General features: G+C 35.3%; 1 protein-coding gene across 1 annotated transcript; it reads right to left on the bottom strand.

Moving 5' to 3' along the window:
- Nucleotides 1-1,963: 1,963 nt before the first annotated feature.
- LOC143465766 (sphingosine 1-phosphate receptor 2-like) lies at nt 1,964-9,312 on the bottom strand. The gene is made up of 10 exons (XM_076964233.1): nt 9,111-9,312; nt 8,443-8,620; nt 7,792-7,933; nt 7,462-7,611; nt 6,217-6,370; nt 5,607-5,735; nt 4,639-4,844; nt 3,703-3,856; nt 3,131-3,279; nt 1,964-2,850 (listed from the first exon to the last, which is right to left on the bottom strand). The coding sequence occupies exons 1-10, from the start codon at nt 9,261-9,263 to the stop codon at nt 2,736-2,738; spliced, it is 1,530 nt and encodes a 509-aa protein (XP_076820348.1). The 5' UTR covers nt 9,264-9,312; the 3' UTR covers nt 1,964-2,735.
- Nucleotides 9,313-12,782: the final 3,470 nt, after the last annotated feature.

Below are 12,782 nucleotides of genomic sequence, written 5' to 3'. Positions count from 1 at the left end.
TGAACGTCATCGTAACATATGGCGTAATACACCACATTTGCGGAGCTGCATAGCGAAAAAATTCTTTTACCACAGTTTGAAAACAAAAGCGGAGAAACTATAGACGACATCTTGTATTAAAAGCTATTTCTGTATTTCACTTTATGCTTTATAATAATTTATTGCCAGCGTAAAACAATAACTAAACTTGGAAAAGATGGCTTTTTTAAGTTGAGTAATGAAAGCTGTTTTGTGGAGAATAACTTGATGACAATTTTGAGTGCGTATGTTTTGGAAGACGTACTCAGCTATTATGGTGCTATTCTGAGCCGAACTTTCAAATTATTAAATTCTATTAAATCGCGTGTTCGTTTACCGGAACAATATTCAAAATAAATTTGATATATATTTCTGCTTGATGCTATGCGCCAGCTGCCGAAATCTCAGCGAATTGAAATAATTATTATTTGTTTCTTTTCAGGGAGTGAGCCCACGCACTACGTGCCTGTTCTATTGTATTTTTCTAATAAAGCGACGAGCAGCGTGTTACACGTGAACCAAGCAAACATAGACAGCCTGAGTAATAAAAGCACCTCCCGTACAACAGATGGACCAATGTAAGCTCTAATATTATTAGGCATCCGTCGTGAGTCGTGACGTAGTATTTTGTTTTCGTTTGACGTTAGATTCGTTGCTTTTTTTCTGTCAGTGCTCGCGCCGTGTATTTGATTGAAAATGTTTGAAAACTAAAAGCATGCTACCGTCTTTTCCTGGATTGGTGTAAAAATGATGTCACTGAAAGTTTTTTGGTCGAACCATCAATGTGTAGTCTGGCTAACTCATATTAGGTTTTATTGAATACATAAGTCCGCGAATTGAAATGCCATTTCTATTGCAACAAAGAAGCCTGCATGTTTTGATGCCTAAGCAATGCAAAATATTGAGAAATGCAAGCTTAATCGTAATTCCATGTTCAGCTTACAAAGATTTATTAGAACTAATCTTCATTATATAGATTAACTAAACATTTTCGTCTGTCGGATTACGAGAAGGCTGAAAAAGGGTCAATGCCAGTTATGCTGGAAAAATCTCAATCAAAAACTTTGAAATACGGTCACTTTAACCCGTTTGGTACCTTTATGTAAGTTATGATGCTAACGATAGCCTACATATGACTATTGTAACTTTTTATCTTTGATTAAATCAATTTAGGCGGCACCGCGTTTAATTTTAAGGCGCACCTACACAGTTATTTGCGCTTTACGTAATATTTCGCAATAAATGGTTTTTAAACAAAAACTGTATTTAATTGTTTGGCAGATACCGGCAACTCGGACAATTTCTTGACATTTTCGGACCGAAATTAACCAACAAGCGGTCATTACATTACTGCGCTTAGATCTTACTGTACTTAGCTGAGAGAGAAAATCAAGCACATTGTAAGAATTTTATTTATCTGACTCGGCAGGCACTACAAGCCCTTACCGGCTTTTTATTTAGGAGATTAGGAAATGACGCATCGCGGTAATGGAATCGAAGTCTCGCGTTTGTTAGATTGATAGCCGCAAACTTCCCCAAGAGACCCCGCTAGTGGGCAGTAAAGACATAGCACAGTAACGACCAGAAGCGCATCAGGTGGCAAAGTTGAGCGGACGAAACCAAATGACAATCCATATTCGAGCTAAATAAAATTCGACTCTACTAAATCCACTACGGTCACATTTATCTAAAAATAACATGAACTAATCGGGGCTTTGCGACCTTCAATTGCAGTTTTTAATAAAGTGCATTTGGTCACAAGCAACCAAGTATGAACGCTACAACGCTACTTTGCCTGAGCGAAGATTGAATGAATCAAGACTCGTATGCTTCCATGCGTTCATTAGATCATTAGCATTGGCGTTCATACACAGACGGTAGTTATAGTTTCATCAGGTAATACAATGTTAGCGGTAAGATTCGCTGTAAGTTAGCAACCACTAAACAATTTATTATTGTTTTAATAGAACAGTTAGTGCATTTCTCACAGTAAAACTTACACGCACATAGCACAGAAAACAAAACGTAATTTTTGAAACTGAAAAATACCATGATAGTTGCAATGCCAGAAAATGCAATTTTAAAGCGAAAGTAGCACCTGCACAACCTGAAAGCAAATTCAGGTAAATCGTGTTTATAGCTGAGTGGGAAGGGCTGGTAGGCACGTTAATATAACACTTAAGTAGGCAAGACTTGAAGCACAGTGTGTGGGGTAGCTTTAACTACCCCTAGTTAATGAAGCAAAATTACTCAAGTTAGTTAGTTTTAGTCTGGAGTGCATTAGGTTGCACCTAATGCTCAACTTTATGCCCAACTACACGTTGATTTGTCAATAAGAGCAAGCATTACAATTTACGCTGGTGTTAGATTTAGTAAAACGCATTATATCATAATGGTATGAAACTGTACATTACATTTCAAGTATATTGCAATTGCATGCATTCTTAAAAAGGTAAATCAGAAACTTAGTAAATACCCTTTTGGGGACAAGAAAAGTAAAAACGCAGCACATTGTACACTTTAAGTAACAACAAGAACAAGCAAAACAGCAAATTAGCTAACTTATCAACATTATTTCATCCATGATGCAAAAATCTTAAAACCTCCGTCTAAAACTTAATTAGTTTACAATGCAATCCCGAGTTATTGTCAAGACAAGCGAACAGGACACAATTTAAAGTGCATAGAAGTTTCTCGAATTGATTGTCCGGTCTTTCCTAAACGTCGCTTAAGTCGTCATCCACAGAATGGCGAGAGTGCAAAATTATGGAACAGTTGTTGCGATTGTCTTCACATAACGCTTCTGTCTCTTTTTTGACGAAAAGATTTGAGCTGCAATATGTCTAATATGCTTTGATTCAGCATTAGATGTACAGTAAAAGCACACAAGGTGATATGACACACTCTCTGTGTGTATGACACGCACACTGCATACACAAACATGGCATTAAAGGTGTATATGACAGTTGACACAGTCTTTGCTTGTATGGGAATGTGCAGTGCAAAGAAAAACGTGATATATACAATTATAGCGCATAAGAAGCATGCGCCCTAGTTGGTATCTGTTGTGAACAGGTGGCAATCAATGTATAGAACTATTCGCAAACCTTACCTGCAACTGGGCTCTTCAGTCACATTATTATTGGTTAGTGGCAACAGATTCTTTACATGGAGCAAATCAGAATTCGTCTTGGCATGGTTTCGTGGTTTCTTACCGGAGGGTAACTTCAGCTGTCTCATAGCTATTTTGGTGGCGGACCTCTGCAATTGAAAAAGTTGATTTAATTACAAAACATACAAAATAACATTGTTTAATGTGCCGTAACTTCTGTTACTTCCGAACTCTGACCTAACCTGACAGTCAATTCAAACTTAACTGTCATCTTTTTCAAGAAAAGACGCACAAATAATAATTAATTAGATGCAGATCACTAAAAAAATTCCTGTACTATTTTTCAACTAAGTTTCAATCTAAAATAAAAGCAACTTTAAAATCTTTCCAGTAAAACTTTTTAAAAGAAAGAGCGCATTTATTGGAAATAAACTTTAAATAGAATAACACCTGAATAATGTATTAAACTAGCCGTAAGTGGATAGCTATATCGTTAACTTCATAGCTATGTAAATATAATAATAATAACTAAAAAGACAGAAATCTTTTAACAGCAAATTAAACTGATATACCTTAGAGAGTGGAGTCGAATTATGGCTTGCTTCAGAAATATTTGACGGAAATCTTTCAGTGCAAAAATTAAACGTATTCTTTTTCTTATGATTGAGTGCACTGTTGAGATCAACAGTATCCAGACATGCAGGGTCAGAATGCAAGTTCTCAGCACTGGGAAAAAATAAAAACAGAATAAAAATATCAAGATGAAACTTGAAAAGCAATAAATTTATTTGCTACAAATTTCAGTTTGAGAGTTGAAGCGTTTATTTGGCTACAGTGATTAATATAAGCGGAATAAACAGATTCTATTCCATAAATAGCTCCAGCTATCATCTACGACTATCAACAAAGCTTGTTTTGCTTTAATAGGTAGAACAAATTCCCAAAATATACGAAAACAAAAATGAATGACGAGAGTGCAAATAGCAGTCGATCTCATTATTAAGAAATTTACTATTTCAATCTTTAAATCAATACAGAAAAAATAAACAAGTCTGGAATAATTCAAGACCCGGTACACAAAAAGCTGCAGCATATACAGGTAGATAGACATTTCTTCATACATGATTAATAATATATCAGACAGTAAGTAGTAATTAATATTTACTACGCTACGGCTACACTTTGCAGTTAAACATGTTTGTGACAATCCATGGCAAGAATTTGATTCTAGTAACCTTCTTTAAGCGTTGCGTTTTAATAATATTGGTTAACTTCCACAATTCGTAATTGCTATTTAAGTGAGCTGTATACGGTCAAAATTGCAATGGGAAAAAGGCCTGCTCCAGAAAACAAGGACTAGGCTCTAAATTTAAAAAAAATCAATACATATATACATATGCGAAGTTGTGGTTACATTGTGTTACTAAAAACCACATGATTTTACAGGTTTTTCAATAAAACATTAAAAAATCAAATCAATATAACATCAAGTTAAATGCAACAGAAACCTTTTTTTTGCTGTGCGTGAGGTTCGAGAATCTGTCCGCGTAGACCTCCTAGTTCGGCAACAAAGCTTCTGCTGCAGTGATCTCTTTATAGCAGGAATTCTCCATATGTATAAAATTGGATTAGCAAGAGAATTACAGGTGCCCAGCAGAAAGGTGAATATGGCGTAGTCCGTCAATTTTGAGCTGTACGTGCTGCTGAAATAGTCCTGAAATTACAAAGCAAGAAATCAAATACTAAAACTAACTCCATTCACCACTTTATCATACATACATGATCCTAGGTCTGTGGTTAACACAGTTTCATAAGAAAATATTTTAATTAAAAGAACTTACCCTGTGAAATTTCAAAGGGAAAAATACTAATATGAGTGTTTTAATTTTTGTTAGACTTTGAACACAATTAATCTGCAACTGAACACAACCAATCTGGGTATATATAAAATACTATGCTTTTAGTTATATTTGGTCTTTGTTTATTATCAAATATACCTCTTAGAATAAAATACAGGACAACGTGACAAGTACCAAGGAACAAGCGCTGGGGATGAGTTAATGGTCGTCAACTGTTTAATGTTACAGTGATACTAATTTAACTCATTAAAACGTGGACTGTAACCGCTTATGTCCAAGTGAACAAAGCAACAAATAACTTTAATATCAAAACAGGTCTATGTTCATTTAGAAGACAAAAATATTAGGGACACACCCAATTATAGGAAATAAAAAGTAACAAATGGTCCATTTTTAGTGCAGTAAGCAAGCAAAGTTCCTGAGTGATAGAATTTTAACAAATTCCGAAAATAAAACTTAAAGTTGAGATTTTTTACTTCATTTTCCTTTTCCTTAATTAACAGTTTTTGGACAAAGCCCAGTATGGTTTCACAGTGAAAAATATACAATAAAAATTGTCAAAATTTTGCTTGAAATATTTTAAAGTTTCCGAAAAAAAGTATAAGATATATACTTACAACAATCATAACTATGCCAGATGGAGACAGGGTTACAATAAAGACGACCATTATGACAATCAAAGTGCGTATCAAACGCCTGTCACGGTGTCGCATTTTCTGTCGAATCGCTTGTGTGCTTTTTCTTGCCTGCAACAATATACCCACACTACTTCAGCTACAAATAAATTTAGAAACTGCTACTCTATAAAATTTAAACCATTCCATCTTCAACGAGTAAGCATATAAATATAATTTACAAAACTTAATAAGTGAAAAGTTGACGTTAAATTACTACACCAATTGCAAACCAATTTATACTACAGTACCTATATATAGCAAGTAGCTTATCTTTATTGTATAGTAGCATATTTTTGTAGCTTTTTCAATGCATTAGACTCATTAACATAACATGTCTGACAGGCAATTAAGGAAGCTTTTATTTATCAAAAAGCTAAATCAAAGATCAGAGATCCAAAACAAAAACATTATTTATTTTTCGTCGAAAACAATTCCTCTCACAACTGCTGTTTCAAACAGGAGAATCTGAGGCAACGTTATTCTCCGCCAGCACCGTGAAATTGTTAACATTAATTCTTTATTCAACTTTTAACAGCTAACTCATACTGACCTTGATAAATATTAAACAGTAGATTATTACTGGTAGCGGCAATATAAACGAAAGATACAATACAACAACCAGGATATATGATTTGGTAAAAGGCGGGATAATTTGTGAACAACTGCTTATTGGCAAGCACTCGATATATTCTCCTTCTCTGCAACTGAAAACAAACAAGATTATACATAATGTCCACAATAACATGGCCATAAGCTCCGGTCATTATACAGCTAGGCGTATGTCTATGTTATATAATGCATCAACTCAAACATGATTTTGTTCCACATGTAGGCCTACATATCTGTTTTCTGTATCACTTTATTATTGATATGAAAACTGAAAATGACATTTATGTTAAAAATGAGAGATTTAGTATTTGACAGTACATATGTAACCAAAAGTAAACTCACGCAAGTACAAGTAACTTTACTTTTGTCCATTTATTGAAAATAATTTACCGAAACCTTACAAATACAGACTTGGCTATGGTACAAAGACAGTATGGATAACCAAAGACAAGACGTTTTAATCCCGTTAAATTAAAACTACCAACTTAAATGAACTTCTAAACCATCTCTAATCAAATTAGTACCGATTAAAATAAAATAAAAACTGGAAATATAAGATAAAAATACTCGATAAGGTAGATGTAGCTTGCACTTACTCCATCAAGGCATTCATGTGTATAGGTCTGTTTAAATATATTCATAAACCTACAATTAAAAGTCTACCAAAATAAAAGCCTGACACATCGCATATGTCCTAGTACGGCAAAAACAAAACACATACATATAAACAAAAGATGTGATCGAATACAAATCTTTTGGTATATGTGCACTATTGTTTACTTTCAATAAAAGACATAATAACAATGTTTCCTAAAACTTTTTGGCAGCAAAAAAACAATTGATTAGGCCATTAATAAAACTAGTTTTATGTATTGCATCAGTTAAGGAATACTGGCCTATGAAAAATAAACCTTTGAAAATTGCGAATTATTGTATATGTAATAACTAAAATCACCTAAGACGGGAGCTTCTCCTGCTATTGACGATCTGATATATCAGATAGTATTTGCAATAACGTTTAGAAGCATAATTCCCAGATCTGTCAATTGATTTATTTTACTTGGATCTTAAACTTATTTATAAGTTTTGCTTAAATGGTGATTGAAAACGGTCTTTGAAAATTATCAATATTAACAAATAATTTAAACTTTAACTACTACAAAACTATTCTAGTGAGCAGTATTACTTGCAGCGCTCTTTGCATGACCAATTGAATACAATGGGTGCGACGTTAAACATCAGCATAGGTATGAGCAAAGCAAAGAAAATGGCAAGTCCGACGTTACATTGATTGAAATATAGATTATGCATTCGACGGTGCACAACCTGCATGTACCTGCAAAAACAAACTTTGTAACAGTTGCAAAGAGAGATAAATATTTGATGTGAGGCACCTGGAAAAACATATATATTACACCTGCACTGATATGTCAGCTTTAAGTTGCAAAATATGTACAGGTATAGTCTACAAACAGAATGTATAGCTTGCAGTTTATATTTATCCAAGTTTTATCACCTGTCAAAGGCAAGGAGGAAAATCCCAAGAACTGACGAGCAAGCACTGGTGACCCAAACGCCATTCAATATTGATAAGCTTGTAAGTGAATTGCTTATTTCAAAGATGGCAGCCAGGCAATAATTCCACAAAAGCATTAAACCTAATTCATGAAATGTGCAACGTAAGCGTTAAAATATAAGTATCCAGAAACTTATCTGATTCTGCAATCATATTTGAAATGTGCCGTGCAAGTCTGCGTGTGACAAAACAGCACCCTCATAATGCCTTACTGGAAATATAATTCGTTATGTGAAAACAATTACTGGGCCATGCATTAATTCAAGCGGTGCGCATTGGGTAACATGGTGTGCCTTCTACAGCCATTTTCTCACCATTTTACATTGTTCCTTGGTGGGCTAAAGGTGTAATAATCCAAAGAAAATGAACGCAAAAGGTTTTTCACCTGTAACTACAATTTTTCAAACAACTTTTCTATTTGCGAAAAAGAATACATATACAAGCAAACAATAATGTTTTGTCATTTTGGTAGAAAAATGCCTCAAGCTCTGTCAAAATCAAACTAATTGCAAGCTGACTCAGCAGCAAATTGCTATTAATCGTTCAAAATCCACACTTCCCCTTATGTAAACTTGGAGCTTATCTGCTTACCAAGAGATAAGTCGGTGATGCAAAGATGGGTTATGAACCAAAACATCGGCCGAAATGTATGCGAGTATCCTCCTATAATGGCGTAAATAACCAAGACATTTCCAACAATGATACCACAGGACATCAAACCAGCGGTAATCACCAAGGGTGTTGAATTTAACGGCTCGCAGGTCTTGATCTATGAAAGCATAATTAATATATATTCTAGTTAAATGGCCTAAAACTCTGGCTAGCTTCAATGATTCTGCTTTTCATTCTCAACAGCAAATTTGAAAATCATCTTTTCAAAATTTTATGAACATATAACACTAAAAGCCACAAATTGAATTTGAGTTGTTTTTTTCAAAACATGTTGTGTGTTGTGAATAAATATATACTGTAATCAAAACCTGAATTAAAATCTCTACCTACAAACAACCTCAGTTGCATGTGTAACGTTACTAATGAATAAAAAATCACTATAAGTTGAAAGATCAAAGCATTAATGCACAACATATATATATATAACTTTTATTTGGATGAAGCTGTGTGTTATGAAGCTTCTTCATTTAAAATTTTGCTTTGTGTTTCTCAACTTTTCAGCACATACAATTCTAAAAACATCATCCCATAACTGCAGGCTTCTGAAATCTAGGTAAAAATTACCAACAACGTTTAATGGTACATACATGCGTAAGATTATAGTCATGCTCTGAGATTGTAGAATTCATCGTGTTAAATGAAGTAAGATCATTGTATGTTTGAGGCAGGAAAGTTGTGAGATTAACGTCATCTTCAAAACGAGCAGATTTATAATCTGGCAATAAGCCAGATATATTCATTTCTATTTGCTTGATACATGCCAATAATAATCTAAAAATAAAAGCATACAGAATGGTGAATTAAATACATATATGATTATATTATCTTGTTACAGGGGAAATTTCTCCCACAAAAACAGAATACTTTCCAATCTGGCAGATAAAAATCAGTTTTCCAGCTCGTATAGCTGTTTCAGAAAGATATGCGAACAGGGAGTATCAAAACCTATAAATTCTGAAATTGCAATCTACGTGCACAGCAGGTTAGGACCCCTGAACCCTGAATATATATGTATATAGTTTCTATAGTGAGATCCCTGACTGGAAAATATGGTAGTTTCTGATGAGAAATTCTGCGCTTGCAAACACACAAATTCTGGCGTTTAACAATGCAGCCTTAATTCTTTTCTAAGTTATTATATAAACCGGCAAGCAACCAACTTGAGCTGGTTTGTTTATCATAAATCTGCATAAAAGTTTGATGTGGACGTTGAGCCTCAGGTGGCATGTGAGACACTATCTACTATGGGTGAGATCTGCTAAATATATACTGTCATAAAAAAGAGACGACATTTCTTGTTCCTGGATACTGGATATTTCCAGGATAAGTGTGTGCCTGCAAATGGGCCTCTTGTACTTTTGCATTCTGTTTCGACTAAAAAGCCTCAATGGGAATGAGTTATGAGGTTATACAAATGAAGGGCCAAGTGTACAAGGGCACAAGCAGCCAATCAATTGTGACGTCATCTGGTTGTGCACTTGTATAGCCTACTACAGGGATGTCCAACCTGCGGCCCGCCTGAGATTTTTGTGCGGCCCGCTAGTCATTTTCACTCCAAAAGTATGTACTTTATGTACCCATTTTTCTTGAAATTTAATAGGTTCTGCGGCCCATTGAATTATTTCAACTGACAATGCGGCCCACTATAATAAAAGGTTGGACATCCCTGGCCTACTAGGTCCGAAAAAAGAATTGTGTTGTGACATCTTTCAATACTCAATCCTGATGTGGGAGCGTAAAGAAGATCCCAAACGTACAACATCTGCAAATTATGGACTTTCGATGGTAGGTTAGTCCAGATTTTACTACCGGTACAGTCCCCTACAAACGATTGTACTGCTATGTTACTACTTTGGTTTGTCATTAATACCAGCGCCTTCTTACTGCCTCCTATTTTTCTACAACAGTACAATAGGTTGTATAACCCACAATGTCATATCAGAAACTAATGGACAATTTACCATTGAACCGTAGACCTGTAAGTACCGTATAGGTGTGCTAAAAAAGTCACAGTTGCAGTGACCTGTAACGAAACAGCAAAAAGCGGAAATAATTGCAGATCTCTGAACTAATCTAACACCTATTTAGCAAACGATTACACGGTAACTACTTCCTGTGCTCTTGTTAATCTGTCGCAACGACTGTTCGCACCGTCACTCCGTCAGCGTCTACCATTCCGTAACCCTACGGCGTATACTTACAAAACCTATGCTGGCCGTTTGCTTCGGTTCGCCTGGCTATACGCTGATGTCTTGGCGTGTGTGGACCAAACCATTCACTGAATAGCCTCAATTACCGTTGCTATTAAACAAAAAAGTGATCAGGCAACAAAATGGTTTGGTCGACCAAAACGCATAATACCAAGCTTTAAAGTACACTAAACCTATATTAACCTTTAAAAGCAAATTAGATCGATCAGTATTCATAATTACGTGGACCGCGACTTTGGGCATCAAGTTAAAAGCTATCATCACCATTGTCGAAATGATTGTTACTGTATGTTTCAATTCGTAACTTTTCGACAAGCAAAACCCAATAAATTGTGCCTAGCAGCAGTTTCTAACTAACAGCGATTTCTGCAAGTACCGCAATGAATGGTGTGTTGCCTGGGTATAAAAAAGTGCTCGACCAAGACCACGACCATGACCCCTTTTCCTGCAAGACTTATCTACGAATGAAAATAATTAATCACTTTTAACTTGAAACATTAATTTGGCAATATTGCGGGACACACTATTTACGGGATTGTGTCATGCTTGATATTGTCAGCTAGGGACCTGATTATAAGGGGACAGGGCCCACAGGGGGACATGTTCCCCCAAATTTTGAACAATATCATAGTTTATCACAATTGGTAACTGCATTCTGTAACTGCCAATGCATATAACACCAAGTCTGTCTCCTCAAAAGTTTTCTAGGAAACCAGGTTCCTGTTGTCAACTACAAAATTAATTTTTTACAAAGTTTAAAACCCGAAAATAACCACAGCATAGTTGTCAACAACGTCTTGCACGTATTAAGCCCTCGAGGCTTTGCCACTTTTTCCCGTTTGTTGATTATGTGTGAGTATAATTTTGTTTCCGTAATGCTGTTAAGCATGAGATTAACACCATCTTTTTTACTCCCCGCAGTCAATAGCAAAAAATAAACGATAAGGTACCAGTAGGCTACATAAATTGCCATCTTAACTGACATAACCAAGAAATGGGCAAATCAAAATACGCAATGTGACGTCATTATGTTTTATCATCAACACAGGGGTATCCGAAGTAAATTCCACAACAATTGGAGATGTAACAGACGGGGCTATTCGGTTATCAACTGTTTTCCTATTAAGAGCGTAGCGAAATAATACGCATTGCAACAAAAACTTTGCACAGCGATTGTGACATATTAAACTTAATTGATTTCAGTTTGCAGGAAATTTAGTACTTTTGATAATCCAAGGTAGGACTCATAGACTTTATATATAAGCTTATAATCTACTGTTCATAAATAGAGACTATGGTAGGACTAAATTTTCAAAAGAAATAAACTTGGCGATGAAAGAGACACTCAACAACTGCAATATACTTTCACCAAAAGTAACTACTCCATAAAATACATAACTTCGATTTATGTAGGCCTATAAGATTGTGCTGAATATCTTGGAAAGGTGTTTGATGTCACTTGCCCGTGTTTAGTCACAATCATCGAGACGACAACTTACTCGCTGACTCACACTTCCACTTTTGTAACTTTGCAAGGAGTTATTTTATTTTATTATGACGTCTAAACTCCAAATCAAAGTACATTTGAGGTTAACTTCAGGATTGTGATACTAATCTCCATTGTAGGCAAGCGCAGCGCTGTACAAATTAAAGAAATAATTCAAAACATTTGAGACATAATTAGTATAAGGCTAGCTCGGTTACCGAGGCTCGAGTGTCGATGAATCATCGCCGAGTTTAAGTCGAACAGAGACTTTCCTCAGTCCAAAGATGAAGTTTATCATACCATACCAATTATATGATGTTTAACAATACGCCACAAAGCAGTAAAGGCCTACTGGCTGGCATCTCGGTCTTATTGTGGACCAAGACGATTTTCTTATGAACGGGCGTTAGAATCCTTTTTTCGGTTCCCCGTAACTTGAAATTTGGTTGGCAGAAGTGGCCATGTTTGTTCCGGAAAAACAACAATAAAACCTTTTCGCAATAGATTAGCGCCTTTGCGTCAAAGAATAGCTTTGCTACTTATGTTTTATCCGTTTAATCACA

This window comes from Clavelina lepadiformis, chromosome 7, assembly GCF_947623445.1.
Source record: "Clavelina lepadiformis chromosome 7, kaClaLepa1.1, whole genome shotgun sequence".
NCBI lineage: Eukaryota > Metazoa > Chordata > Ascidiacea > Aplousobranchia > Clavelinidae > Clavelina > Clavelina lepadiformis.
Note: the sequence above shows the minus strand (reverse complement) of the source record. Positions and strands in the feature narration are given on the sequence as shown.